Source organism: Pundamilia nyererei, unplaced genomic scaffold, assembly GCF_000239375.1.
Source record: "Pundamilia nyererei isolate P.nyererei 1_Seehausen unplaced genomic scaffold, PunNye1.0 scaffold00106, whole genome shotgun sequence".
In the NCBI taxonomy this organism is placed as follows: Eukaryota; Metazoa; Chordata; class Actinopteri; order Cichliformes; family Cichlidae; genus Pundamilia; species Pundamilia nyererei.
In genome coordinates, this window is record NW_005187507.1 from 135,678 (window position 1) to 153,294 (window position 17,617).

The following is a 17,617-nucleotide window of genomic DNA, read 5'->3' on the forward strand; positions in this document are numbered from 1 at the left end:
GCAAGAAACCGCACAATGACAATAAAAGCTCTAAAGTCTAAAGTCTATGTAGAGCTTGTGTTTGTTTGTTTTGTTTTGTATTGTGTTTGTATTTGTATTTTTTATTCATTGCAGGTTAAATATGTTGATATATGTATGTGGTTTAAAGTAGATGTTTACTAGTAGAATTTACAGCTATTGAGCTAAACACATTTCTAAGTAAAGATAGATTGCATAAGGTTGAATCAAGATCCCAGTACTGAGTTACTGATACCAAGAAATGATGATGCTGATACTGACACTGATAAGGCTTCAGTGCCAACCTGTCTGAGTACTGAACAACAATATATGTCAGTGAAATTATACACCTCAGTTATCAGTGAAACATGTCAGCAATTATAAGAAAGTCACGTTCAAACCCTTTACTTGTTCATAACTGCTGACATATGGAAACAAAAACATATATCAAGTTTAAATAATACAATAAAATAGATGTAATATAATAAACACTGTTGATATAAAAAGGATTTACATCAGATTATAACATCTATGAGCAGTGTATTAAAACATGTAGTGGTCTGCTATTCTCTATAAAGGGTTTATAAGTTGTTTATGAACAGTGGTAACACAATGACACAGCTGTAATCATAATTACTTCAATAAACCTTTGTAAAGTGTTACATGACAGTTAACTAAAAACAAATAGCACATGCTAACAAAGCATTAGCGAGCATGAAACGTTTAAATAACCTTTAAATGTCTCATAGATATAGTTACATTTATTGTTAATTTATTTTTTGTCCTTGGACTTGAGATTGATTTGCATAACTAACAGGTGAAGATAACTCCTATTTATTTTATATTTGGCCTTGATGAAGAACCTTCATTCACTTCCTACCCTTTAAGTCAACCATCTTCTGATTTGCTCACCCTTGCAAACAAAACAGCAGACTTAAATCTGCCAGAGCTGTATGTCTGACATGACCATAATAAGGATATCCTCTCTCTCATGACATCATAAAGAGACAGAAAAATAAAATAATTGATTGAAAATGGCTCTTTAGAGCTGTCTGAAAGTTGAGGTTTTAATTCATGAGGATTACTTGCATTTCATCGCTTCTCATTATTTGAAATGTTGGCCATGTTTAACATGAGCATCCGCCACTGTAACAGAAAATAAGGAAAAGTATAACAGCTCCAGTCTAATGTAAATAAGGAAAGTCTTTAATTCAAGTCAGCTGACATATTTTATAGTAAGTGAATAGATTTAAAATAGGAGGAAATTTGTTTATTAGAGTCTTGTGGTAAGTAACATTTTAGTTCAATGTCAGTCAGATGATTGTGAGAGCTGGAAGTGGCAACCATGAACATGGCAGCAGCATGTGAACTGAGGAGTGGGTCATGCAGAAAAAAAGCAGTGGTCAGCACTCAAGGGAGGACAGATGTACCAAGAGCACGGCTTTAGCTATCAGCAGCAATGAGGGCAACAGAGAGGGCTATTAGCCAGCTAAGGTCAGGAACTCCACAGAGGGATGGTGACTGTGATGAGACAAGGCTTAGCTGTGCTCCATTTTTAATGACACCCAGCCTGAGGATAGATGTTGAGCAGCAGTGCTTATTTGACCTGGTCTGACACAAAAGCTTATGCTGCTCAACTTCGGTCAAAAGCCTCATTAATCCTTTCAGGAGATATCAGTGCAGGGAGACTCTCATGAATGGTAAAGACGCATACTGAATCTTTCCTCATTTAATATGACAGAAGCCAATCTGAGCCACATTAGGAGCTTCAATCATGTGGACTTATGGGATGCTATATTGGACAGGGCTAAATCATCAGAGTAGCTGTTAAATAATACATGACTAAAACTGAACAGGCTCATAGCAGATGATCAATCACATGTTCTTAAAATGTCAACAATAAACTGGGTGAGTTTCTGTGGGTCATGGAAGAGGTGAGTCAAGCAACTGTGCCATGGAGCTTCAATTATAAATCGGTCTAGGACAAAGTGGTGACCATGGAAACGGAAACAGAAACTATAAGAAACCTGAGAGTGCAGGTGAGATGCCTTCCCCCTAAGATCAGACAAGTAGCACACAGGTTAAGCCTCTCGCTGCAAGTAGACTGTGCTTCCCTTTGTCTCACTATGGACCAGCCATATTTATTGTTTTGTATACTGTTGGAAGTCCTGGCTGTAAACTGTGAGTAAGCTTCTTTTTCTCCAATTTAAAGTTCACAAAAATATGATCATAACGAACAAAGTGAAAGTTGTGATGTTGTGATGGGCTAACATTCTGAAAACAAAAGTAGACTGGGTGTCTTCTAGGATGTGCTGCAAATGCATGAGATATAGCATTAGGGTATGCCTTCTAATCATTTTTAAAACATCCCTTTTAGCTGTGCACTTGCAGTTCTGATGATCTGTGAAGAGAAAAATTGTGACTCAGAGCCATTTCCATCTGGGTAGCAGGGAGAGGAAGAAATAAATGTGCACATTAATTTGAGTTAATCTTCAAAGATGATCATATTTCACAGTAAAAAAGACACATGACTGCTTTCTTGTTAAAATAACTGTTCTTATTTACAGGTAATCATTTCATTTAAAACTCTTTTCTTCTTTTTAATGAAATTTAAATGGTTCTTATTACATGATAAATACTTTCATCTTGTAGCATGTAAACTGTTACAGCCAAAACATCTTCCTGAGACACAGGGCTTTTGAAAAGGAATTGAACTTGAAACCTCAGTAACAATAGATTCAGTCTAACAACACAAATAACAATAAATAATTGTGGCCAACACCTGCCTTTGTGCCTGGAAATTATGTCACAAAGACACCAAAAAAGGAGATTCTGATAAAGATCTTGAGCAGGTCTGTGATTTGAGAAGAAGCAGCATAAAATATCATTTGGATAATGGTTTAAGACTTACCCAGACCTGAGCTTTAAAAAAAGAAAAAACTGTAGTTTATCACTGTTTAATCTTATCTTCTTAATCTTTTCAATTTTCTTCTATTTCTAGTTACAGTTTAGGAGACAAAACACTCAAAGAAACCCAATCTTAAAATGTTTACTTCCATGATCTTGCATAATGCTTTCTGATACACCCACATGTGTGTTAACCTCACACGCAGTCACTGCTGGGTGTAGTGTAGCCTATAGAGTTACCATTTTGTTGTTAAGATCCTCCCCAGCTACTAATTATAGCCTGTGGTTAGATGAAAGCATTTCCATGCCTAAAGGTTCTCTCGGTTACTGTGATCTACAATTTTGGTTTCATTGTTTAATTTTCAAATATTTGCCATATAGATGCTTTGTGAGCCTTAGGGAACATTTTAGAAAATGTGGGGTCGTAACTCAACATTGTAAAATTGCTAAAGTCATTATAATTCAAATATTTTAGGTATTCACATTTTTCTCTTTCTATTATCTATTAGGCAAAATTATATTTTCGAGTGAAAAAGGTTGCATCAAAGCTTTCCCTGATAGTTCCCTGGGTAGTTCAGACACTAACTTGGTACCAAAGAGTCACTTCTTATAAGACTATAGAATTATCTCATCTTTTGGTAAAATATAACATATCTCCACACCACACTGACAATTTGGAGACTCATTTATGAACCACTTGAGATCAATTTTGAATGTAATTAAACAGAAAAACACAAGAAAGCACTAATTATTAAACACTTTCAAAGAAATGATCCTATGTCTACGAATAGTCTAGACTTGTTCTGTCATGAACCTTTGGGTTCACACCAAGGCTTTAGTTGGCCTTGCTTGTAAACCCATCCTTCCATTCTCTTGCACTTATCCAATTCAGGGTCTGGAGCCCATCCCGGATGCCATAAGGCAAGAGGAAGGCTAGGACAGGTCGCCAGCCTGTTGCAGGGCTAACAGAGATAGACAACCATTCACTCTCGCACTCACACCTACGGGCAATTTGGAATCACGAGTTAACCTAACCCCACTAACTCCATGTCTTTGGAGTATGTGGAGAGAATGCAGATACAAGAAAAACATAGGAAGGCCCTGGACAGATGGTGCATTTCAAACCCAGGGCTTTCTTGCTGTGAGGAAACAATGCTAACAACTGCACCACTACACTGCTCCTAAGTATTCAAATGACAATTTTGAAGGCCGAAGTGGCTTTTAAACTCATCAAACACTAATAATAACATGATGCTGCAATAATATGATGTGGAACAGATAGTTTTAAAAATATCTGTACTCTTACTGCTTCCATAGGGATTAAGACAATAAATCAGAAGTGATCCGACAGCGCACTGTCCAGACTGCAAAAACCCATGATGGTGTGCTGATGGATTTTTCTGTTTTGTTTTGTAGCTACAGGGCTTGGGTACCTTGCAGTCACTGAGTCAACCATGAACTCCACTGTATACTAAAGTATTCTAGCATTAAATATGAGGCCATCTGTCCAACAGCTAACGCTTGAGTGAAACTGGGTTATGCAACAGGGCAATGATCTTGAGCACAGCAGCAAGTCTCCAAAAGAATAACTGGAAAACAAAAATCAAGGTGTAGCAATGGCCCAGTCAAAGTGCAGACCTTAACCTAAATGAGACAGCTGTGCAAAAGTGATTGCCACACAGTTCAATGAACTAAAGCTATGTTGTAAAAAAGTGGAGGAAATTTTCTCCACAGTGATGAGATAATGATAAAGTGATGCAGAAAACAATGGCTGTTCACTAATCTCAGACATATTTAATACATTGCCCCATTAACACAACCAGCAAGCTTGACCAAGAATACAAACACTTAATTTTAAGTTACAATCCATGATAGAAAATTTTCTCTAAATTCTGTAAGTGCTGAAATCTGTCTCTGTGTGTGCGCTGTACAGTGCTTCTGTGAGTTCTTTTCATCTTATTTGTCCTCACATTATTCAAAACTTCAAGGTCCAAGGGAAAAGATGTGATTGCAGTGTCCTCAGCAGCATTTACACAAATACACGAAGTGAAAAAATATAAAACTGAGCAGCTCAGTCAGGGGCAGAAGCATTGTAAACACCAAAGAGTGTTCCCAAACAAGCACAGCTTCCAATTAGAATTAGTTTTACTCCAGTATCAGCTATACTCAGCTTATCCTTGAGTGTGGTCGTGGGCAGCATTTTGGAGACGTCCAAACTGATGGTGTTCTCCTTTTCCTTTAGGCAGACTGAGATAGATTGTGGGCTAGTTCAGGCCTTCTATTTGTGTTTCGCCCAGGTGTCCTTTAGAGGGTTGATTCTGTTTATGAGCTAATCAGATCCGGTCCAAATTGAGTTAACGTGTTACCTTCAAACTCATTTAAACACCAAACAGGCAGTCAGATCTATCCTCACTTAAGCCAGTGTGAAGTACTTCGGAGATGAGATTGCTTTTCATTGATCTGCTGAGCCACAAAGCAACTGTGCGGTGAAATCCTCTGTGGTTTTCTTTATGACCTGAATAGTTTGCACTGATCTTGTAAAGGTACTAAAAAAGAGCAACTGAGTTAGCTCAGTGTGGTTTACACCAACACCTTATGGACTGTTCTGTGTGTTTCTTTCTCTAAATCTAATCCGAGCTGAAATTCGTCATTGCTTCTGTGTTGCAGGTCAGAATGTTGGAGAGGAACGAATAGTGGGAGGATATGCACCGGTTCCACATTCCATCAAGTACATTGTGTCGATACAGACATTGGAACGAAAGCACTTCTGTGGGGGTTTCTTGATTAATAAGCACTGGGTAGTCACAGCAGCACACTGTAACATCGGGTGAGCTAATTTTCTCCTGCCGATTTACCCCTATGGATTAAAAAAGTTCGATAACTTAAGGCAAAGTTGACTTGATTGAGTTTTAAAATCAGTCACACATCACACAAAACCCCATGTCTTCGTGTTCAGATTTAACTTTTTGTAAGGAAGAAAAGGCCTCTTGATATAGGATAGCCTCAATTTGACTTCTCAATCCTGTAATTTCAACTCATATCATACAGTCAGATCTGTGGCTTATCCTGACTGAAAGAAAGCTAATGGCAACAATAAAAGCGCACCATAACAATGGAGCTTTGTTGTTCTGAAATCTGACACAGATCATGACGACCGATCAGAATACTTTATTTAGATTGCAAACAATTTGAAGATGAGGAAGCAATATTTGTAGACAATGTTCTGTGCCCATTCCATATTCTAAGGTTTTAGCAGCAAATCAGCAAACTGATAAATTACAGTTTCCAAATGTCAGTATCGCCTATTTCCCTGTCAACAAACAGTTACAATTGATCTCAAAAAGCTTTATTGCATTAATAGCAGTTAATTATTAATATATCAGCAGAAAAGCAGCTCTGTCTCCCAGACTTCCAATTTAATGTTAGAAACCAGATTTTAATGAAATGTAAATGTCTTCATTAATGACAAATTTAGGTTTTTTGGATGGATGGATGGATGGATGGATGGACAATCAAACTGCATAACTTGGAATTTGCTGTTTTACATGACAAGTATAACCATCTCTTGTCTATAATTCTTAACAAGAACAAGGTAAAGAAGGACAGATACAACTCTGCGCTTTCCTGTCTTTTTACCAAACACAACCACAATGTTTTCCCAACTTCCAATCTGTTGTCAAGCATCCTCAGAAATTACATTTCCTGTAACAGGCAACAGGAAATGGGGTTTTACACTGTCAAATTCAGACAGGAGACATTAGAATTTGCTGTCAGCAAATTAAATTTGAAATAACAGTGTAACAGTGTTACAATTCACCAGAAACCTGCAAAGGATGTCAGGAAATCTCTGTAATGTGTTTTTTTAAATCCTCTGCTTTCTTTATACTCAACAGGAATACATTTAATCTAACTGAATGTAAAAGTTTCACTTTTTCAAAACATTCATACTTTATCTTGACCCTGCAGAAAAGCATTTGTTTTTACCTGTAGATAGTCGGGTGATAGCACGAAGCTATCACCGGACTCAGAAACAAGCCTTTCAAGGTGAAAGAAAGTCCAAAGGTGGCAAACGCTTTTTCTGCATTAACATGTATCTTGGCTTATGATTTCCTACAGCAGTGTGATAAAAAGCTTCACAGATCAGTATGTTTTTTATAGATAGAAGGCACATATCACACAACAGAGGCAACTCAAAGTGTAAGAGACCATAAAAATACATTTGGCAGTTTCAAGCGAATGGGCAAAATAAATAAATAATTTAAAAATAAAAAAAAACGCTGACAAAGCAAAGCTTTGAGGCAAGCGATTGATGTTTGCCTAAGAAAAAAAGGATAAAAAAAATCTAGAAAACAGATACTGAAATCCTAAAACCAGGCAAAAAATCTATAGAGTTTATGAATTTATGGACCTCAGCCACATAAAAACAATTACAAAGTCTGCCGATTGATGTCTTGAAATAAAGTAAAATACAAATAAAAATGTCTGTCTAAAGCAGATACAGAAAAACTCACTCGCACATTCATTACACTACTGTAACAGTGTCTTGGTAGCAACACAAAACAAAAAAGAAAATCAGACATTACAGCTCATTCAGAAAGGTGCAACGCTCCATTGGCTTCCAGGGTCACAAAAGATATATTTTAAATTACTTCTGCTATTTAACAAATCACTAAATGGACTTAGAAATGAATCACATAAAAATTTGTATGGTCTGCTACCCTTTATGTAACCTAACATAAACCGATAAACATCACAGCCTCTCTGCACCAGTGCAACATAATGCATTACTTTAAACTTAACCAGAGAATTGCAAACTAACCAGTTTAGCCTGCACTAAACTGTGCCAAATGGCCTAGTCTTTTCATGCAACCTTGGAATAGTTGCTTTGTAACTTGTGGGATCCCAGGAGCTATGAAGCAACTACTCTGCCAATGTGAGCACAGGATACATTTGATTGGCATATAACAGTGTTCTGCCCCTCTGTGACCCCTATTCTCTTTGCAGTGGCAGAATAGGGGTCATAGAGAGTATTTAATGTATTTACTGCCCTGTCATATGCCAGTTTAGCTCAGGTTAGGACAACCCTAACCCCATCATTACCTTAAATGGTAAGCTAGCGAGTATGGTCAAACTCAAGTATTGAGTCATAGGACTTAAATATTTATCCAAGCTCACTGGTGGTTAGACGGCAAAGAAGCTACAGTAGGCAGGATGAGGAGCCCTAAGTCAGTGACTTTATGACAGTTTGACAAGAATGATGCAAATATGAACCTGCCCCAAAGATAATGTTTATTTAACAGAGTCGTTACACCCTCTGGTACTCTTGGTTGAGCTGTGTAAATGATCCCCATGACATGGCCCAAGATTTTGCTTTCTAGGAAATTATTTTGAGACCGATTGGCTTCCTTGGATTTCACTTTGAAATGCAACTTTAGAAGTTAATAAAATGCAATGATAAAACAAATGCAAATAACAACACCGTAAAAAAAAAAGTACAAAAAACAAAACAGAGAGAAAATCTACAAAATATGTAATAAACTATTTTGTACTGCAATGAAAAAAAAATCACTTCTACAGCTAAAAAGATGTTGTGTATGATGTGTATGTTTGGAGTAGGTAAAATTTATATAAGGAAGAAAATTCTTGAGACCTGGATAAGGTTGGACGTAAGGACTGTTTAATATCATCAGGAAAATGATTCCAGTGTTACAGGCAACAAAACATGACTTTACCATGTTTATTTGTACCAGTTATCAACTACTCATTTATTTTCTCTTACCTCTGTTTTGGGTTTGTGAACCGTAGCCAAAAAACACAACTACACGTTGTTGTTTAAAACTGCTGATTGTGCAATTTGGCAAAAGGTGTTATATCACTATTTGCCACCATTTTTAAAAAAGTATTAAGTTTCAAGCTAAAGGGTGTCATTACTGTTTGTTTCCATATAATATACCATGTTGCAACAGGAAAAGCCTTTCTGTAAATAATAACCCTAATATAGGGTCACACTCCAGTTAAGTGTCCATGTTCCAGGGACTTGGATTGTGCATGCTAGTTTACTGGCATAGCTTACTAGGAAACACCCAAATGGATCAAAGCCAGCTTTAACACAAATACACCTGTGCACCTCCCCTTATTATGTTATTGTAAACCCCTAAGCATAAAACTCAATAGGTCTTTCCAACTCCAAGATCTGGATTTGTCACTGTAGTAAAACTACAACTGTTACTATTAAGAAGAACAGTTACTCTGTTTTATTTAAGAGCAGCCAGCATGTAAAGTATCTTGACGCTGAAACTGGAGTAGGTGAAAAAGATTCGGCAGTCGCCCATTGTTATGCTTATATGTGTGGTTTTCTTGATGTGACATGCCAAAATGTCTTTTATACCTGTGATAAAAGGCAGTGTCATAGATCAGAGTTACAGACCTTAGGCTTCTGTTGCATTTATGACTTATTTACAGAAAAAAAAGTTGAAAGAAATCAGCTTGCCTGTGTTGATATAACTGTAGAGGTTTTCAGAGTGCATGCAGAGAAAATGAGAAAAAAATAAACAGAAGAAAACGAAAAGTGCCATTAGATGACTTATGGCATTCACCTCCTGCATTGTTCCCTCTCTCACCTGGAGACCTCTGGGAGCACTGTGAGAATCATGTTCTTTGATTTCTCCAGTGCCTTCAACACCATTCTTCCCACAGTCCTGAAGGACAAGTTGGACAACTCAGGAGCGGACCATCACTGGACTTCCTCACCGACCGACCACAGTATGTGAGAAATCAGTGCTGTGTGTCAGACAGGGTCGTATGCAGTACGGGGGGGCCCACAGGGAACGGTTCTGGCTCCGCTCCTCTTCACCATCAACACTGCAGACTTCTCTCACAACTCCACCCAGTGCTCCCTGCAGAAGTTCTCTGACAACTCTGCAATAGTTGGCCTAATCACTGATGGGGACGACAAAGAGTACATTGAAGTGACCCAAGCGTTTGTGGACTGGTACCAGCAGAACTACATCCAGAACAACACTAGAAAAACCAAGGAGCTGGTGGTAGACTTCCGCAGGCACAAACATCCTCCACTGCAACCACTAAATATCCAAGGTTTGGACTTTGAGGCTGTGGATAGCTACAGGTACCTTGGTGTACAATAAACAATAAACTGGACTGGACTCACAATTCAAGTGCTCTCTACAGAAAAGGGCAGAGCAGGCTGTACCTGCTGCAGAGGCTCAGGTCTTTTGGAGGGAAGGGCCCACTCCTGAAGACCTATGACTCTGTGGTGGCCTCTGCCATCTTTTACAGTGTGGTCTGCTGGAGCGGCAGCATCTCTGCTGGGGACAGGAAGAGACTGAACGGGCTGATCTGGAGGACCAGCTCTGTTCTAGGATGCCCCCTGGACCCAGTGGAGGTGGTGAGTGACAGGAGAATGGTGGCTAAGCTGTCATCCCTGTTGGACAACATCTCCCACCCCATGGAGAAGTCTCTGACAGCACTGAGCAGCTCCTTCAGTGGCAGGCTGCAGCACCTACGATGTGGGACGGAGAGATTTCGCAGGTCTTTCCTTCCAACTGCTGTCAGACTCTACAAGCAGAAAGACTTTGCAGATGACCACACACGTGCAGACAGACACACACACATATATCCAATATGACATGGTAGCCTTTGCCTAGTCTCCCCAATGTGCAATAATACCAAGTGCAATTTTCTGATGTCACATAGTATTTTAATCTATTTTGTATAGTACTTTATTCTATTTGATCTTATTCTATTCTGTTGTTTTTCTTAATTTTTCCTGCTATTAACTTTGTATTGTTCAGTTTCTGCCATGATAAAAACAAATTTCCCATGTGTGGGACTAATAAAAGTTTATCTTATCTTATCTTAAATCTTCTTTTACAGACATTTGACCCAGAAAATGTAATTTCTCTTTTTTTCATCTACAGGGTGAAAAATATGATGATTGTTGGAGGAGACTACTCTCTTTCTATATATGAGGGCACAGAGCAAGAAATCCTTCCCCACATTTTGGTGCCACATCCTTCATACAACAAAATCACAAACAACTGTGATATTATGCTTATTAAGGTACATAATACATTGATTTTATTTAGTTTCTTTTTATTTTATTTAGTTTTATTTATTTAAACCATGTTGCTTCATTTGTGTCTAACTCATCACATTGTCTACAATCTCTTCAGCTGAGGGCTCCATTCTATCTGAACAGCTACGTCTCCATCACTCTACTGCCCAGACAGGGCGCCCCCATTGCAGAGGGCAGACTGTGTCGTGTGTCGGGCTGGGGATACACAAATCCCAGCGGAGGCCCGATCCCCTCCACCCTCCGAACTGTAATGCTCCCCATTGTCTCCACAGAAAAATGTAACAGCAGTGAGTCATTTAGTGGCAACATCACAGAAAACATGCTGTGTGCTGGTTACAGTCTTGGTGGAAAAGATGCCTGTCAGGTAAGAGCATCTCTGCTTTTTTAAAATTCAGGATATGAACATGGCAACAGTTTTACAGCACCTTTCGATTCATTTTTTATTTACGTAGCACCAGTTCACTATGACAGGTATGCCATATGGTTCAACATACTGCAACTCACAAGATAAGTGGGGGAATCCCAGTAATAACATTAAGGGATTGTTGCCTCTGATGCCAAACAATTGGAACCTTTTCTCTGACCGTTTAGAGAAAGAAGGGGAAAAAAGAGGAAGCATTTTATGGAAGGCTTTAGGCAGGAAGGCAAGAAAGTAACAGAGATACAACAAAACAAAAAAACTAAGGCCAAGAGAACTCACACATTTAATTACACACATTCCTTAAGTTACTGCAACAGGCCATGGTATATGCATTGAACCCAAACTCCTAGCTGCTTCCACGAGACAAGAGACTGATATCTGAAGCTTGTACCTCAAAATAAATATTAGTTATATTTAAATGGCTACATAGTTTAATAGTTTACACATTCGCTTAGCAAGTGAAAAATTGCCAGGGAGGAAAAGATATGCCTTTGGGATCATCTTTGTCATCAGGGAGGGCATCCCCTTGGTGACCCATTGCGACTAAGGAAGCAGCTAAAAGTAGATACTTTGTAATTAGAAATGGGCATTGAAGGTAAGGACAGAATGAAAAACACATATTATGCATGTGTATTTGTATTTCTGCATACAATAAAGCTCACAATAAAGCTGCATCTTGTATAAAAACTAATCCATTGGGTAAAGTTTGCTATAAAAATAAAAAAATACAGGCATAGGACTCCATTGCTCTTGCTGTCAATAAATCTCTCCCTTTTTTTGATTTTCATAAAAAATCTAAAATTAACCTTGTGTCAATTTGGCTTGCAGTTTATTTCAGCTTGTCTCAGAAAGTGCATTTGCAGAGTATTTGTATTTGCAAGGCATACTTTAAGTGTCTAAAATATTGTGTGTTCTTTTTTGCAACTTTTAGGCTACTGCATAACAGCATTTTGAAAGTTATCAGACTGTTTTCTGTAATATTGTTCTACATCTTCATTTATTTAGTCATTAAAAAAAGGACATTACATTTTGTAAAAGAACATTTACTGATAGTGAAAGGCAGCTACCGCTCTACAGCCCAAGAAAATAATTTAAGGCTCCAGCTACAGAACTACAGAGCAAGTCATAGAATATCAATCAGAGATATTTAAGTTTCTTGTTGAGTAATTAGTAAAGACTTGAGTAAAGACATCCGTAGCCTAACATGTCATCCCTAATGTTTTCTTCCATCCTGTGGTATCAGGGGGACTCGGGGGGTCCACTTGTTTGCGATGGCCGGGTCTATGGTGTCGTGTCCTGGGGGAAAGGTTGTGCTGATGCTCAGTTTCCTGGAGTCTACACTGCTGTGTCCAAGTTCCGCAGGTGGATAGACAACACCATATTTAGCTACTACAGCAGATGCAACAAGAATTAGAGCCCAGTGCAACTTTTCACTGTTGCCTTATGTGACCTAAGTTAGGCTTGTTTTGCCCTTCATGCACATTTGAGTGTATGCTCATGTGTTAAAGGAATATTTAGAAAAATATTTGATTTGCTTTCTTGCTCAAATTTGGATGAAAAAGGGTGCCTTTATATGAGGCTACAGTGTGGGGCCTGTCAAAGGTAACAAAACAAACCTCCAAGCACTTTTAAGTCTTGCACGTGACTTGTTAATATTTCCAGCAGGTAAAAAGTTAAGAACATTGTCAGTTTCTTCTCACTATTGGCAATGAAGCAAATCTGACAATTTTCCAAAATGTTCAACTAGTTCTTGAGCGGTTGTTACTTGACCTCAAGTAAATGTTGTGTCAGTCAAAAGCTAGAAACAATGGGCAACCGTTTTTGAGTTTTACATTTAGTTTGCCAGCTGCTGATCTATTTTAGGCAACTCATAAACAATAGAAATACAGTGGAATCCACCAATACTCTCAGGCAAAGCAGAACACGTTGAACACATTTCCACAGCGTCACGATTGAGGTGCCAAATCCTTCAGAGTCTCGTGGAAAAGAGAACAACAGAAAAACATAGTCATGATGCTATGTTTCAGTCATGATACATCACAGTTTATGTTCTAAAATCCTTTAAGAAGTCAAGAAAGCTCACAGTCATATCCAGGACAAATTACTCATGTTTCACTAAAATCTGATCAATAATATAGGAGGAGTAGCAACGTTGTGAAAATGACAGTGCCTGTAAAATTATAAAAATGACCTAAACCTTGGTTACACTTTGGGTGAAGACCAATTAGGGGATCATTGTGTGCACTGTAAGTTTGAGTATATTCTGACAAATACAGAGGAAGTATCAACAATTCTTGTGAACTCCGGTGAGATAGACAGATACTTTGTGGACACTTTGCTATCACATATGCTCATCGGTCCTTTGGCTGGATGAGCTCAAAACATATGAAATGCTGTAAATAAAGCATGCTTACATTTAACTGAGCATATTGTGGCTATTACTGTAACATCACAAGTCGTATAGCTTGTTCATGAGTCATAGAAACAACAGCAGGAACTGAGTTTACTGAGTCAAAATGTATAAGTAAAAAACAACATCTGTTCAATGTGAGCAGAAATCATTTAAAAATGTATTTCCCATATATATATATATATATATATTGTTCCGTGAAAATCTGATAATCTGTAGGTTAGTCACATTAAAACAACTGTTTAGAGATGAAACTGGTGGGTAATTTGTACTATTCTATGATATTTGCATTACAAAATTGATGAATTATGAAATGAATCCAAATTTGAACTGAAAATTAAAATAATGCTTAAGTTCAAGAATCCGCTGGTTCAATTGTAACGTGTGCTGTGTGTGTCCGTGTTGTGATCAGCCTGTGTTTTCAGACTGAAATTCTATTAGTCAGAAAATGATCACTGCCAATTTGACATGATATATTCATGGTCTGTTTTAATGTAGTTGCATAAACTGCAATGTTTTTTTTCCTGTTTTTTAAACTTCAATAAATTACTAATCATCCTTTTTTTCATGCACTCTCTGCCTAACGTCTGTGTGTGCATTTACACAGTAAATGTTACAGCCATCAGCCTTAAGTTAAGTGGAGACCTTCAATAACGCATTACATGGGCTTTTCGGATAGATAACTCACAACTCTTCATGCCATGTCGCTTGTACAAGTCAGTAAAAGTCTCTGCAGGGGAACAATTAATAAGCCACTACACTGATAAATTATTTAAAACTACAGCAATCACATTTGATATGGAGTGTAAATCTTGGCTGCTTGTCATTAGCCTTACTCAAGCCACAGAAGAATTACCCTAAAACTGGAATACCTTCATGAAATATGCATGGAGCCAGTCGTTGGACTCCTTCCTCCTCCTCACCAGCAGAGATTCCCGCAAGGGCGAGCCGTCACGAAGCCAGGTGAAATCAGTACAGACTGCATCACACCTGATAGGTGTTGGCTTATCACAGCAGAATGAATACTTGATGGCCTACTTTAGAGGGAGCTCTAGTTTCATGGCTGGTCCTGTTTGCTCTGTGTTGATGGGTGTGTCAATGCCCCTTGTGATTGATGGATTTCAGGGTCTTTTATGCTGCAAATCTTACAGGCTTGGTTACACAAAGGCTTATTCCCTTTGTTCTTGCATGAGAAAGCCACACTCAGGAGTGTTAGGGTATATCACCTGACATGATTGATCCTAAGCTCCTTATATGCACGCTAGGTCACAAAAAGAAATGTACTTTAATGGGTTTCACAGAAAGCTAATAACTGAGCTATACATATTGTGACCATTCCCTAAGCATTTTCTCCCAATGGGCTTTTAATCTGCTGGGAACACAAAACGTGTTTTACAATGATAATAGCCTCTGTTACTCAAACTAGGTCGACAGCATCCATTATTTTCTAACAACTGAAAAGCAAAGTTGATTTTAAAACCACAGTTCTACATGTGCAGTTTTTGGAATGGGATGATGTACTGATATGTGGTAAGTGGTGATAATATGATTCTTTGTATAGAGGTAAGTAAAGGAGCATCGTTCAGAATTTAACTGGAAAGCTACCAGAAAACTATTACCAGTGACACCTGTGGCCATTAGAATAACTCCTGCATTGTATTCATGAACTACTATATTGTATGTGCTCTTTGTCATGTATAATTTACACTGAGTGAGAAACCTTTATACAAAGTTTACTGTATACCAAGCTTACTAATTACATTTTAACAAACCCCATCTGGGCATCCCTCATGACTATTAGTGTTGCAAACAAGATTATACACCGTTGAATTGTGTTTAGATCATTTATTGTTCGTTAAAAAAAACATTTACATAGTTTCTTAGTATGATTCATAATGTTATATGCTTATTTATTCTCAATATTGTTGCAATTACTTATTGTCAGCAGATTAGGCATGCAACTCTCCTGTCTCTGAACAGTTACAAATGAGCTTGCTAAACAAAAACAGCTGGCTATAAGCTAATGCTATGCTAGCTAATGTTTGGCTCACGTTTCAAGCTTTATCTCTGATAAACAGTTTGGATACACTGTCACATCATATGACAGTTTATTTGCTAAGTGTGCGAGTCCAACAATGTTAGATCAACTTTAAAGAAAATTTTGCTAATTCCGGCTAACAGAGGCTAACAGAGGCTAACAGAAGCTAACAGCGACAAAAACAGCAGCATTTACTGACAGAAATTTCTTCAACAACTCAGCTCATTATTGCTGTCATCAAAGAAAAGTGAACTTTATCGACTCATCTATTCCTTTCACAAGGATTTACAGCCTCCACTACTATAAAAATATGTGGGCACCTGACTGGTGAGATGAAAAACAGATTGACAGCCTAAATTCTCTACAGATGAACGGCAGCCAGATTTGCTTGTCCTACAGCGTCCAGCATAGCTGTGATTATGCATTTGAATTGGGAGGGTTAAGAAAACAGAATTACATTGACTGCAGTATGGAATCTGCTGAAATCTAATAGTGATATTTTACACATTGTAATTGTGTCGCTATTGTGAAATCATGAACATTTTAAAGACTTTGAAGAAAGCATAATGTAGATCCTATAAAGCTGCTGGTGTTTAATGAATTAAAACAACCCCAACCAAGACACATGGCTCCTGTTAACATTTTGTCAACTAGGATAAGACTATGTTCACACCTAGGTCTCATTATTAACCTCTTGCAGACAGGTCTGTACACCTCTGGTAAATCAATATATTTTGTATTCTCTGACTGTTACTGTGCTAAAACACAGAAGACTATCTATTATTTCAAATTGTAGTAACTTTGATCTTTCCATTTATTACATATGAGATTTTTTGGACAACGCATGAAAATGAATGTTAACGACTGCGTCATGCCAGAAATGTGACTGTTGGCAACCCAGTGGTACTCTTGAGCCATGCATGCATGCACTGTCCTATCTGGACCTATTGCTGAGACTCAGGAACCTTTTTGAAGATAAATGCAGACAGATAAGAGGAACTCACAACAACTCACAACAGAAAAGAAAAAAAAACATAGCTATTTATAAGAGATGACAGAGGTTTTAAAATGCACATGACTTATCTGAACCACCAGGGGGCATTTGATCATTAAAGCATAATGAATAGAAAAACAACAGATGAGGTTCAGGCCTGCTGGCACTTCCTCCTCTTCGCCTCCTCTCTGATTATAATAAGCCTTTCCTCTGAAGTGTTGTGTCTGCACTTAAACCTGTTACATCATCTTTCTGAATTTAAATTATTATGTATATTTAAAAAAGTAAAAGTTCTGAAAGGTGTCTTTACATTGCTAGTACTCCTCTATTAGATGGAAAAAGCAGAAGGGGGAAGGAACAGCACAGGAATAGCCTTTGTTACCTGAATGTTCCTGGTACTTATTATTGCTCAGGTGCAGAGTCTTGGAGGCCAGACAACTGTTCGAGTTCAGTGGGATGCCAGGAAGCTTCAAGCCATGACAGAAGCTGAGATGAAAACGTGATGGGATTATTGTGCAGTCCTCTCAACAAAACCAGAGTCACTCAACTTCAAAAACAACCTCTTTTGGCTTTCTTTCTTCTTCTTTTCTTTCTCTTTTGACCCTGAAGACAGTTCATACTTTATTTAAAAATAAATAAATCTCTCCTTAATTCTTTAACATGACTTCAGCCAGGGGGCTTTTTTGAATCTGGGACAAGAAGCATGTGTAAAATATGCAGAAGATGGAATAATTGGCTCAGAGGCAAAGCTTGAA

General features: G+C 38.0%; 1 protein-coding gene across 1 annotated transcript; it reads left to right on the top strand.

Moving 5' to 3' along the window:
• Positions 1 to 1,994: 1,994 nt before the first annotated feature.
• On the top strand, positions 1,995 to 12,834 carry LOC102198352 (trypsin). Its single transcript, XM_005741062.1, has 6 exons — positions 1,995 to 2,036; positions 4,321 to 4,333; positions 5,572 to 5,731; positions 10,842 to 10,983; positions 11,097 to 11,363; positions 12,664 to 12,834. Exons 1-6 carry the CDS (start codon positions 1,995 to 1,997, stop codon positions 12,832 to 12,834), a joined length of 795 nt encoding a protein of 264 aa, XP_005741119.1.
• The last annotated feature ends 4,783 nt before the right edge of the window (positions 12,835 to 17,617 follow it).